The 13538-nt window shown below is 41.7% G+C and overlaps 1 protein-coding gene across 1 annotated transcript in view; it reads right to left on the reverse strand.

Annotated features, from left to right (window-relative positions):
• Window positions 1-9911: 9911 nt before the first annotated feature.
• ITPRID2 (ITPR interacting domain containing 2) overlaps window positions 9912-13538 on the reverse strand; it is a 31156-nt gene continuing 27529 nt past the window's right edge. The window contains exons 12-13 of the mRNA XM_068407762.1: window positions 11522-11646; window positions 9912-11124 (exon numbers count right to left, since the gene is read on the reverse strand). Of these exons, the coding sequence (XP_068263863.1) occupies window positions 11536-11646 (111 nt within the window). The 3' untranslated portion in view covers window positions 9912-11124; window positions 11522-11535. The remainder of the gene's footprint in view (window positions 11125-11521; window positions 11647-13538) is intronic.

The following is a 13538-nucleotide window of genomic DNA, read 5'->3' on the forward strand; positions in this document are numbered from 1 at the left end:
CCACGGAGATGCCGCTGTCTTGGCTATTTTCTTTTTTTTTTTCCCTCTTCCCTCTCTTCTGCAGCCCTTCAGATCCTCTCAGCACAAAGCTGAAAGGAACAATAAGCTAATTGTGTACAGTTCACTTCTACATATGCCAAGCATTCACTCAGAAGCTAATTGAAAATGCAATACTAGCACTGCAAGGCCTGGAGCCCTGGGATTTGAAAAAGAGGATCTCTCCACCGTACATTACTAACTGGCTGCTCAGAAGTGCAATGCAAGCTCCCTCTGAGTATTGCTGATGGGCTTTTAATTATTGATGAACACAAATCAGGAAGTTTTCAGATTTTGGGGGTGGAGGTAGCAGGAGGGGTGGATGCAATAATTCCATCTCGGTTACAGTGTGCCAGAACCGCTCTCCTCTTCTCACGTATTAAACAATTGCCTTTGCTTTTTCAAATCCTTTTCTAAAACTCTCCCAGGAAGATTTTTGATGGTGATGCTACACAGATGCCTACACTTTCATGAAGCTTATCTGGTGTGTGAGAAAACGTCATCTCCATTAACCCTAGAAAAAGTAAATATGACTCAGACTAGTTACCTCACTTCTAGATGGCTAAAATTCAGAGGGCCAAATCCTACTTTGGGGTACAAAATCTGTGCCTTCTTCCAAGACCAGGAAAAGAATTTGGTCAATCATACCAGTAGTACCCTTTGGTGAATATAATTGATTTTCACTTTTCCTTTCTTAATTCAAAATTAAGACATTAATTTGCATAAATATGAGGAAAAACTTCTTTACGGTGAGGGTGACCGAACACTGGAACAGGCTGCCCAGAGAGGTTGTGGAGTCTCCTTCTCTGGAGACATTCAAAACCCGCCTGGACACGTTCCTGTGTGATATGGTCTAGGTAATCCTGCTCCAGCAGGGGGATTGGACTAGATGATCTTTCGAGGTCCCTTCCAATCCCTAACATTCTGTGATTCTGTGATTCTGTGAATTCAATTTCTTTTTAATTCAAAAGAAGTGTATGAAACGATACAGAGCGACCGCTGATTTACCCTCCCTTTGCTCAGAGCACCTGACCACTGCCAAGCAGCCCACAGAACTCCTGCGACAAAGGGGTGCTTGATGCCAAAACTGGATCCCTGGACAGAAAATGTCCCAGAGCCAGGTCAAAGGGCTATGCTGAAAGCTCAGCTCTAAGCCCAAGCACGTTGGGCCAATCTCCTGTTACACACTGATGCCCATGAGGAAGAAAGAGAAAATGAGGTACAGCAGGCAGACACAGACTGGCCCAGCCCATCACAGGATCAGCTTTCCCTGGGATGAGGCTCCCTGCAAAGAGAAAGTGCATTTTGGTCAGGTTTTTGGAGGGGCTGTGAACTCTCTCCACAGGGAAGGGAAACACAACCAGCCAGAACGAAGAGCAACAGACGAAACTCAGGGAGAGGAGCAACAACTTGAGTCTGCCTCTGACAGACCGCAGTGAGGAAACAGAGAAGCAGCTGGATTCAGAGCTGAGGCTGGATATCACCAAAACTCAGAGGAATTTGAAAATGCAGTTCTTGTTCAGGCCACTGAAAGCACTAAGGTTTTCCACAGTTCAACACAGATTTACTCAGAGTCACTGAGTATTTTCCCCCCTGTGCCTGTGGAGGAGGCAGGGAAGGAGCAGGGATCGTGGCTAAGAACAATGCGCAGGCCGCACATGGCAGAATAAACCAGCGAGTCAGGGATGGAATATTTGTTTGGCTTTGATTTATACAAATGAGAACTGTTAACACATTATTGGAATACCAGGGTATTTCTGAACAGAGGCAAGCACACGAGCTAGTTGGTTTATGAAGAACTCGATAAAGCTCAGGAGGTGACAATACACTGAAAGTTAAAGACCCAGGTGACTCCGTGATCAAAAATAACTCTCAGTGAGGGCTGAAATTTCCCTCCTCATCCAAATCAAGACTGCTGTGTACCATAGCGGTTTCCAGCTGACGGCTCATAGCTGGCAATGTTCTGTTAGATTTATTGTGATAGTGTAGGTGGCATTAACTCAGAACTGTAGAACCAGAGAAGAGTCCCTTTTGGAGGGGACTTCTGGAGATGCCTGGGCCCAGCTGCTGCTCAAAGCAGGGCCCAAGATCAGGTTATCCTGGGCCCTCTCAGGCCGTGTCCTGAATATTTTCAGTGCTAAGGTGAAGTGCTCAGTTTCATTTACCACAATAAATGAAAGAGACACACAGAATAGTGACATTCAGTGTTTCATATGATCATTTTTAAGCCTTCACTATTCCTACAAAGATGAATCATAATTTGCTTTATAGACTTCCACAGACAATTAGAGCCAGAGTGTAATCGCAGCAGTTCTGCTGGTACAACTAAGAGTGTAAGACACTGAAGTAAGAGAGGCACAGGCCGCTTTCACTAAGGACAATTAAAGAGTTGTTTTCAGGACAGTCTAATTATCCAGTTTCATAAGTCCCTGACAAACAAACATGCCATTAACTTCAGTGACAGCTTCAGACATAGCAGAAATACACAGGGAGACCCCTGAGGAGAGGACATACACAGGGATCTGAAGTTATAGCTTTTCTCTGATCAATTTTCATCCTCCAAAGAAAATAACTTTTGTTTTCTCAGTCCCAGAAAACATAAGAAAAACATTTTCCATCTGCTTTGCTATTTTATATATATTAATAAATAGTATATTTTAAATATCAGGCTTCTCTATGAAAAACTGTTTGCCATAAAATACCTATTTTAGCTGTCTATGAAACTTCATGTATTAAATTATGCTACAATTACAGTGTATGTTACTGTATTACAAGAGCTATAATTCTCATTACAAAGGCTTAAAATTTCTTATGTTAATGATAAAGTCAGTTGAAAAAACACATTCAGATAGTGAAAAAAATATTAAACCATAAAATGCTCAAAGGATTATAGAGGTATGTTTCAGCTCTAGAATGCTGGACATTGCTGTCTAAAGGACTCATGTCTCAAAGTCATTGGTCACAATAGTACCTGAGAAAAAAGCTCAACAATCATATGAAGAAATAAACTGAAAAAAACACTTCTTGGCAGGTTCAGAAGGTAGCCAGACAACAGCACAGGACAAGACACAAGGACAAATGGGGCTGCTAGGCCTCGGAGAGAGGCCCACCAACGATGCAATGCAGAGATACTTGCCTCTGCATCTCTCTTCTCTGTGCCTATTTGGAGCTGGCTGCCCAGAGATCTTCATATGCGCTATAACAATAAAAGTATTTTTAAAATAGTATAAGAGGTACATTTCAGAGTGCACTTGGATATAGCATTTCAGGATTACTACATCAGCTCATTCTTACACCTAATTTGCAGCACTAGATGTCTCCGGGTGAAGTGTGCTTGCATTTTCTATAGACTGCATCATGGTCTGGGGAAGAGCTGAAATGCATTTAAGTACTGCCAAATCCTTTTAGCTCATCTTCTGTTTTTAGTGCACTCCCCACAATGTTTCAAATACCTTCATGATTCAGCTAAAACTATCATGGAAGAAAATATAATAATAACTGTCTAAGATCTTTCCTTCCTATGTCATTCACTAGGTTCTGGTATGAAGCACTGCCTTTTAATATCTCCTACTGTAGTGACGAGCTATCAGAGTACTCACACAAAGTTCCTGCTTGAGATATTTTTCCTGTTGTGTTAGGGGAGGTTTAGATTTTTTTTTCCCAGCCAAAGTCAGAGGCTGCTGGGTAGGGAATTCAAGGGTCTCTGTCCTGCATTTTCCTTACACAATTTCTGTTGCGGCTGTGATCTACCTCAGCTTCTCTGCTGTGGTCAGGGACTACTGCAGCATCAACATGGTGAGGAGAGGAGAGAGAGCTGGAGCTGCTTGTTTTGGCTCCTAATTTCACCAGGGCAGATGCAGGGAAGCATTCAGTTACTGTTCTCTGGTCCCCCAGGCTGCCTTCACAGAGCAAAGACTTGTCTTGGAAGTGGCACTCCTTCCAGCTTGTCTCTTAGGACATAACTTTAATCCCCATTGTAGCCACTGATACGCAAGAACCTTTGCAAAGATGTGTTGATCTGTGCTTTCCTTGGGCTCTCCGGCTGGGACCTCTCCTCATGCCAGCACCTCCTCAGCACGCTGCCGGGCAGCCCCAGTGTCATCGGGGGAAGAAATGCTGCAGAGCACATTGCTTCCCAGCTGCTGCTCACTGGCTTTCTGCTACGGCCAAAGCGGACGTTAGCGTGCCCCTTCCTTCTGCCCTTGTCCATACAGAGGCATCAGTTTTGCAGCTCTTGATGTTGGTCATGAATGCTGGACATGGTCTTTGCAGTGCACACCATACCAGTTCATGGACAGGTTTTCCTCCTGGGGCTCTACACTGGGCATCGCTCATAGGTGCTAAAATTACATGCAACATTTCCAAAAATAAACAATGACATATTCAAAACGACCCTGAAAGTTTCCTTTCAGAACAGCTAAATACAGGCGTTGCAATCAGGGTGGCTCCCACTCAACCGCTGGAAACAGTTTGCTATTTATATGCAGAAAATGCGACGAATTTAAAATCTGCAAGGGTGGGGGAACGTAGAGCAGATCTCGTCTGTCTCGTAAACAGTATGTGCTGCCACAGGCAGGTCAAGAAGAAGAACAGAAAGTCTTGAGCAGCAACAGAGTTGGTGGGACATTCAGCAAGAGGTGTTGGCCTAGTAATAGCCTAACCCGAACTGCCATCGCCAATACTTGTCCATCGAACAGCAGGCTTGGACTTGCTTATGTACTAACTACCTACATGGATTCATAAAGCCCATAAAAGTAAAAAATACAGCTATTTCTATTTATACAATCTCTTTAGTTGAGATAATAATTCATTAGCAGTATAATTTTAATCATAATCAGTTTAAAGCTACCTTCATCTGAGGACATAAGAACAGATACTATCTATTCAAGTCTTCCTCTGGGAGCCACAGCTCTCCAGACTATCAAGCAATGTACAGACATGTACTGGTAGGTGCTATCCACTGCTGTCTGTAGAATACACACATCCAAAACATAGGAAATGAGCTGGATTAATGGGACATAACCTGATTAGACAGTCAAAAGATCCATGTCTAATACGGACTATAGTTCAATAGTGCAGAAACCAAAATTCTGGTACCGGTTTTAGAGAGGTAATTCAGCAGGAAGTCATGCTAGAATTTGCTTCCTTACCAAGAATAGGGTAAATCTAATATATTTTTTCAATAAACAGAACTACTGCTGGCAGTTTACATATACTTTAGAATGAAATTATATTATCTTTTTTCCATATTGAATCTTTAATGCAAAAATTGACTAACTATACTATTGAGTTAAACAATTGAAATATAAAATTGAGTTTCTACTGTAAATTTTTTTTAAAACAAAAGTTAAAATATAGAACACAGAGAAGCTGAACAAGGAATGAACTTCTACGGTTTCAGAGTCTGAGTTAGAAAACTCAGTGTACAAGCACATGCTACCAGGCTAAAAATGGAAAGTCATCAACTGGGCTATAAAAGCTCAGTATGCCAAATTCAGAATATGTTTTTAAAATTCTGATTTTTTTAGTTTGAGAGTCTTTAGATTTCCCTTCTTTCTTGCCTCCTCCTCCACCCCAGAGGAAGGGCTAGGCCTACAGAAGTCACAGTGACCCCCAAGGTGGTGTCTGCAGCATGCACATAGAAGCAATGCAGTTGACCAGACCTGTGCTGCTGGCACACCTGGAGGGTGCTATCTGCGGTTTGGTGACCTGGAGAAAGAGGCTGGGGCACATTTGTTTGCTATTTCTTATACAAGTGTTGGGAGCAGCAGGAACGGGGCTGGTTCGTGAGTAGGGACAAGGCAGGAGCCGAGGGCAACCTCAGTTTGGGCTGTGCCCCTTCTGCAGCCCCACGGAGCCTGAAGGCAGCAGCAGAGCTAGAAGGCATCATGCAAAATTATTCAGGGATTGGTTCAAACAAAAACCCTTCTCCATGCAGGCTGTGCTTAAATTGCGGAACTCATTGCCACAGGATCCTGTGGACACCAAAACTACACGAGCTAGAAAAGCAATTCGTTAGATGCATGGAAAAGAAATCCATCAAGAATAGCACTGCTGGCCAGGAAAACCCAAAGCCACGGCCTGCTGAGGGCAGGAGGGCAGAGATGGTCCCCGCGCTCCCGTCGGGCTACGCACTTCCCAAAGAGCAGCATTTGCTGTTGGCCACTGTGAGGGTGAAGATACTGAACAGGCTGGACCTTTGGTTTCACCTGCTGTGGCTGCTCTTATGTTACTAACTGCAACAAAACTCCAAGCATTTCATGAGCCGGTGCTGCTACGCTCCTTGTACTTCAGAATAATCAATCCCTTTGCTAAGCTTTTTTTCCATTGCTTACGCCAGTGCAAAAAGATGCCTAGATGTAAATTTTCTCACATCCCCCCAATAATGACAATATCTAATTTATTAAGTACATTTTTGAAACCTGCATGTTCAGTCTTTAGTACAGAACATTGCCCTTCAAAATCACTTCCCCTGTCTTTATGACACTTTTAAAACAAAATCTAAAACTAAAGAACACACAGACCTAAACAGAAATATTTTTGTAGATGTTTTCTTAAAAAATTGACTCTAAAATTCCCTAATATGTTGTAGCAAATAACCAATGGAAACAGGACTACTTTAGAAAATTAAAAAAAATGAGAAACTCTACATTATTATACAAAGACTCACAAATTTAGAAATACCTGTGAAAGCAGGTATCTGTACCAAAGATTTCATGGTAAGCAGAACAGCTACACACTTACTGAGGCAACTCTTGCTTTTCATCGGGCTGCCTTCTCATTCCTACCATTTAATTACTTAACCATTGTCCAGGCTTTGCCCTTTTACCCTGTCAAAAAAAGAGAAAGATGTCTCTATGCATAATATTCACCATCACCCAGCAAGCATCTATGCAGAATTGCCTGATATATAAGCTACTTGGAATTATCAAGTGATTTTGTTACAAAAGTTGTCTTGTCTGTCATTGTTACAACTTTTATTATAACAATGTTGTGCATTTTTATTCTGTGGCATGAATATGAAGGATTACCACCACATCTTAAAATCACATATGAAATATCAAAGTATATTTGCATTATGCCAAGTTAATGAGTTTCTTGTTCTTCATGAAAATCAAATCATGTATTATTTTGACATTATCATGTTAATTCAGAAGGAAGTGTTGCATTGGACTGAAGCCATCCAACCAGCAGTTACTCTATTTTATGACATCATCCAGGTTTCAGAGTTTTGGGTTTGTTCCCTATTGAAAAAAACCCTCCAAAAGGGAAATTTGCCAGGAGTTTAGGCATGATTTTCTTTTACACTGCTAGTCATGGCTTGAATTACTCCAGGTTCCAAACTGGGCTCTTCTCCCCTCTCCCTAATCAGCATTTTCCTGTGGCCAGTTTCATTGAAACAGATTCATCTGTGGTGTAACTGAATTAAAATGTTCCGACCTATGCTATATTTCAAGTCTAAGCCGTTTGCTCAGCAGTACACAAAATCCAAAGGCAGTACAAACGCTGCACCTCAAGACTCAGTAGAGTAATACTGGTGAGCATCAGTGGCTGGACTGTATCAGCAAGGCTTTACATTCTCACCTTAAGAGACAGCCATCAGCAAATCAGTCCTTATGAGATGCACAGCTTGGAGCAGCTTGGCCATCACTTGCCTTCTAAAAGCAGGCTGCCAAGGGCTTGCACACCACACAGTTTTGGAGAAAGCAGAAGATACAGGGCAGCCTTCCCTCAATAAAGGTCATGGTCAGCAAAAGTGCCTGAAAGGGCTTCAAGAGCCTATCCGTTCTTCAGTAGGGGCAGGGACACCGAGTCCTCTCTTCAAACAGCGTTGCAGAAACTACCAGCAGCAGCAGCCTCCGCTCCTGCATACTCACCCTTTGCCATGCAGCTGGGTCCGTGGCCATCCTCAGTCCTTTCCTTTTCAGGTCTCACACACACAGTGCTGTGGGCGAGTGGCAGCCGCACCTCACGGGCATCACAGCACTAACCCAAGAGGTGCAGGGGGCTGCTCCCGCCTTTCCAGCTATCGCCTCCAGCTGCTGAATGCTGAGATGTCCCCACATTTCAGCAGAGGTCATTTTTGTAGCTTTTTGATGCAACAATGGGGGCTAGAAACATGCTTTTACTTACCTTAAAAAAATCTCAAAGTACCAGGCCCCCAAACCTCTGCCTGATTTGAGCTGTGCCACAGGCACGCATTGCTTTGCAGCAGGCTGAAGACGAGTCTATTTTGCTACCAAAAGGGATGTAGCTGTTCTGTACCCACAGAAAACAGCTAGCTCTTAGGGTTTCCAAAATACAGCCCTTGGCTTCATATTCCTGCAGCCAACTGGCAGCCACAAAGACCACTATCAGTGAAGTTTAGAAAAGCATCCAAAATATCTCTGGCATTGCTGCTGGCTTTATTCACAGCAAATTTGATTGACCAATATTTATCAGTCACTAATAAAGCTGCTTTAATCTGCATAGAATTCATATCAAATTGCAGGGTGGCAGAAAAAAAAAAAAAGACAACACTAATTTGTAAGGAAAGTAGCAGTTTCAATCATTAAACAAAAGAAAAACCATCCACACTCAGAAAATCATTACAGCTGAATTGACATTACTAAAGGGCAAGCCACCCAGGTTAGGACAGCTGTTCCTATGGCACAAGCAGAATTGTCAACAGAGGTTGACACCAGTTCAGCTTAACTTATGCGACAGCAGTGCACTGCAATTTCTTTTATTTTTAAAATAGGAGTTTATAGACATTCCTATATCCAGATAAATGTCACTCAGAAAATATGAGCTAGAAGGGTCTTTAAGAATGGCAAAAATCTGTTATAAGGATTACGGAAAAATAGGTGTTTGTCTATTCATCAGTTTCAGTACAGTTTTTAGCAATGTCAGTTTGAAATGTCTTTATTTTAAATTATGCCAGAACCTTACAAATCTGCCTTCCATCAGCTGGATGAAAAATTGGCACTATTTTTCATTTCTCAGGATATATTCAACATCAGACTCTGCATTGCTGAGATCAAATGTTCTTACAAGCTACAAGCTGCAGCACCCAGACACTCCGGGATGTTACCTACAAGTGTCTTTTCTTGCCAAAGCAGCAAGGAGCCAGGCTGCCGCCTCCACGGAGGATGCTGCTGGCAACTGCTGCTCGACGGCCGTCGGCTCCTGAACTGCTTTCCTCCATCGCTCCCCGAGAGCCGCAGTTACCACCTTTCTTGGAACACCACTTTGAGTAGTGCACGGGCCCAGGACCTATGTTAATGGTTGAGTGCGCTAATTCATCTGTCTGGGGGACAAGGGGAGCATCTGCTGCTGCAATTATTTGAGTAGGTTTTGGGTTTGTGCATTTGTGAAGGAAGGTTGCAGGCACTCGGGGCTGCCTGGTTACTCTCCGGTAGCATGCTGTAATGGAACTGCGTACTCATGCAAGCTGCAAAGGAAAGCAGAAACCTACTGCAGCTTACCACCTCATACGGATTGCCACACGTAAGTGCTGACAGAGTTTATATTTCAGCTTTTAAACATGTAGAATGAGGTTTTCAAGAAAGCTCTGGCTCTACTCATTGGGACAAACTCGGAGCAGAGGTCAAGACCAACCAAATTCTTGGAGTCGCTACAGGAGCCAACAACTTTAAGAGTTTGGTTTTAAGTGCCAACAATTCTCTCAAATTTATATCTCGCATTTCCTAAGCGTATAGGGACCCTGAATATCTGAAAGCTTTTGGAAATCGAAGTCCTGAGCTTTCCTGCTGTTCTCCGTTCTGTGTACTACTTGATGAAATCAATGTTACTTGTTTTTCTTAAGAGTAAACCATACACAATGAAAAGCATTGACACAGATTATAGGCAAAATAAATATTTTATTGGTTTAATATACATTTTTTTAAGAAATCAGCCCTTGAGTGTCTTCCTAACACAATTTAAAATCTTACAAACTTTTTCATATAATATTGTTATATTTGAAACTATTTTTGATTAAAGACCTTGACAGAGTGTAAAGAATTTTAGTAGATGGAAATGGCAAAGGAGTAAAGAGATTCCAAGCACAGCAAAATGGGATATTACATATCCACTAAATGTCTACTTGACCACATAAAACCTCCAATGACTTCCAACTTGCTCCATTGGAACAAACACGTGTTCCTCGGGCTAAGAGAAAATACACTCAGTGAGGAATGGGAAAGGAAAAGAGATTTTTTCCATTTTCCCTATCACACTAGCAAGGTCGTTCACCCATTCCAAGTTGCACATCCTAATTGCTTTCAGAAGATCAGTACTTCTATTGCATTTTGGTTAATAAGAAGCAGAAAAGAACTTCTCTTGGTATGACTGAGAGCAGTCAACACAAAGACAAAAAACAGTGCTCAAAATAAGGCACTTTTCTATAGAGGGATGGGCAAACAGTAAGGTAGCAAATAAAATTAGTTAAAAGTTGTCTTCTACACAAAGATAAGGCTTTCAGTGTCAGAACTTTAAGTAGTTTTAAGTAACCTTATGTCATTCTACCACTCTGCTAATAGTAACCGCCCCAAGAATTAACAGCAATTTTTACATCAGGATTTTTTCCTTCTTTAGAAGTGGCACTAAGTAACAGCAGTGGAAACCATTATTGGTTGTTTCAAGCTCTTAAAGTGGATCAGTTATTGCACAATAAATACCTCACAGAGGTCAGTGTTTTGGGGGGGTTTTTTGTTGTGTGTTTTTTTTTTTTTAAAAAAAAAAAAAGCTAGGCTGAACTTGTGTGTGTTATAAATTGATTAAGTCTGGAAATCTTCAAGTTTCATGATGCATCATTAAACAAGGAAATTAGCTACATAAAAATTTACAACAGGGACATACAAATAAATACAAAACCTTTCAGAGAGCCACAGTTTTGTTGATGCTTTAAGGAAAGTAATGAACTAGTTAAAGTGTCTAAGTCTTTATAGATGAACTCAAGGAAAGGTACACATCATAGAACCAAGCGTCGAATACAGTAGCCTATCTCAGCAGCTTTAACATCTCCTGAAGCAACAATAACTTGACACTTTTGCCAGTGTATGCCGCCCAAAGCAGAATCCCACAGCATTTCGGACTACATCCAACCTTGCAGAAAACAAAAAGCAAGACGAATATCTAAATTAGACTTTCAGAAGTCTCCTTGTTGTTTAAGTATGTATTTTGATAATATTCATATCTAAGGCAGGCAAACTACAGAAATCCTCTCGCATGATGCATTCACATGCGAAGTCATCATGGAGCACACCAAAACCAAAAATCAAGGACCACTGCAAGCTGACAATAGAATGGACCAAACTATAAACCAACTGATTTTTCAAAGCTATCCAGGATTATCAGCATCCTCTGTATTTAACAAACTTCCATTTAGATCACTTACATTTCAAGGGGAAAATGCAAACAAAGCAAGGTTTAAGTTAACAATGATATTTCATATGACAAAAAAAAATATAAAATCTGGTTGTGGCAGTTTGCCAAAGATTACCTGTAGTACCCATTTCATGGCTGTGTATCTTGTTTTGCAGTTGCAGATCTGCTTTGGGGTGATACAGCTGCTAACAATCCACTTACTATTTCTCGTCTTATTTCACCAACAATAGATTCCTTGATCTGAAAGGGATTAGCCAAAGCTTTAAGGTCAGTAAGTTGTATAACCAACGGATAAAACTAAATGATATTGCAGATATTTTTGACATTATTGACATATGAAAATGTATAACACCAAAAAGTCAACTTCCAAAAAAATGCAAATGGAAAAAAATAAAACGGTTTCTGTTGGAAAAATAACTGTAAGTAATTTTAAAGTTCTCGCAAATCATATAAATGCAAACCAAAGTAGTCTTATTTTTCTAGATGGTAAATATATCTGTGTTTCACACTTAGGATTACTGGGTTTATGTTAAGAAAAAATACATTTCAACTATGCTAAAGTTCTGAAAATAGCATTTCAGGATACACACATCAAAAGCACCCCAAACACACTGCTTTTTGACATTAGTCGTTATCTGTTGAAAAGGAAGGCAGGACCGATCTGCCTCACAAATGGATTACACAGTAGGAAAGGTCCAAGTCTATGAACATGAGCTGCTGTTTTCATACAAATCAAAAGGAGATGAATCCTAATTACATACTTTCAGCAGCAAAGACAAACAGAGAACTTCAACTGTTGCTTGCATCACCAGTTGGACCCTGGGATATGATCTATGCCAGCAAAGACTATTTTTCACAGGGCTGTGACAAAGCATTTACCCATTAAGTTTTACATAAAACAAACCCAGGAGTTTCTAGTAGCAGGCACCTGTGTATGGTTGTGGCCAGAACAAAGAAAGAACAGAGCACTAACGGCTACAGCAAAGGGGAAGGAGAAAAGGAGGCAAAACCCAGTTCTACAACAGCATATTATGCTAGAAACGGGTAGGGCATGACAAAAGAAAATAATACAGGCTGCTTGCAAGTACGAGAAATCTCTGGCACCAATTCATTTTTTGGATGGTCTTCACTGGGGGAAGCACTAACAAGTCAGATGTGGTTCCAAGGACAGGGGAGGATTACGATGGTGAGAGAGTACAGGGGGGTAAGAGCCAGAGCCCAGCTGCCGGGGTCACTCACAGAAGCACTCTTCAGCTCGGTTAAGCAATAGTTTTCTTTTTCTTCTGAAAAGGGCAAGTAATTTCCTGGCACAAATTACTGATCTTAGACTAAAGAAAATACTGTTCATAGTGTCATTTCAAAGTAGCTTTCAAGTGCCTGAGCAGCAGTAATGAATGTGAGACTTGATGCCAGAAAAAAAAAGCCCAAATTTCTAATCCCAGTTTTGCCAGTAACAAATCCCTTCATGTTCTGATGCCCCAGCAATACCACGGGAATAATATTTACTCAAACCCAGCCTTCCCAATGGCCTTGCCACGTCTGCGTAGCCCTCTCATCAGCTCAGTGACCATCTTGCAATTATTCTTGTAAGTCTCCCCTTTTCCTGGTGCGTCAAAAGGATTAAGCAACAACGTCAGAAGGGTGGCAGCAGTATTAGCAACAGGTTATTTATCCCTTGTTCTCACTGGCAAGCAATTCGATCCCTAAACCATTAGTGGCAAAGTTCCTTGTTTCATTACTACTTTGCATCAAGCAGAAATTCAGAGACTATAGTATTATCGGGAAGCAGGTTTCCGGTCGGGCTGTTTGCTGATTAGCTGACAAAATAAAAGCCAGCGTGTAACAGGACCTGGCTTACTGATGGCCGCAAGTCCTGAAGATGTCTATGCCGATGGACACACAGACGTACAAAGCTTTAGGCCAGCTATCAATGCAGTAAGGGCTTTGGGATTTAGAAACGCTGGCACAGGGAAACAGCACCCTGGCTGTCTGGCAGGCTACCGACATAAGAGAGCGCCGCGCTGCTCTCTCCGCTTTCCTTCTCCAGTATCACACGGGGTGGGTCTGCGAGTATGCTACAAAACAGTCATCCTGTGCCCTTCCCTTGCCGGATAGACAAAAATAAATGTCAC

The sequence above is a fragment of the Nyctibius grandis genome, chromosome 9 (genome assembly GCF_013368605.1).
Source record: "Nyctibius grandis isolate bNycGra1 chromosome 9, bNycGra1.pri, whole genome shotgun sequence".
Lineage (NCBI taxonomy): Eukaryota > Metazoa > Chordata > Aves > Nyctibiiformes > Nyctibiidae > Nyctibius > Nyctibius grandis.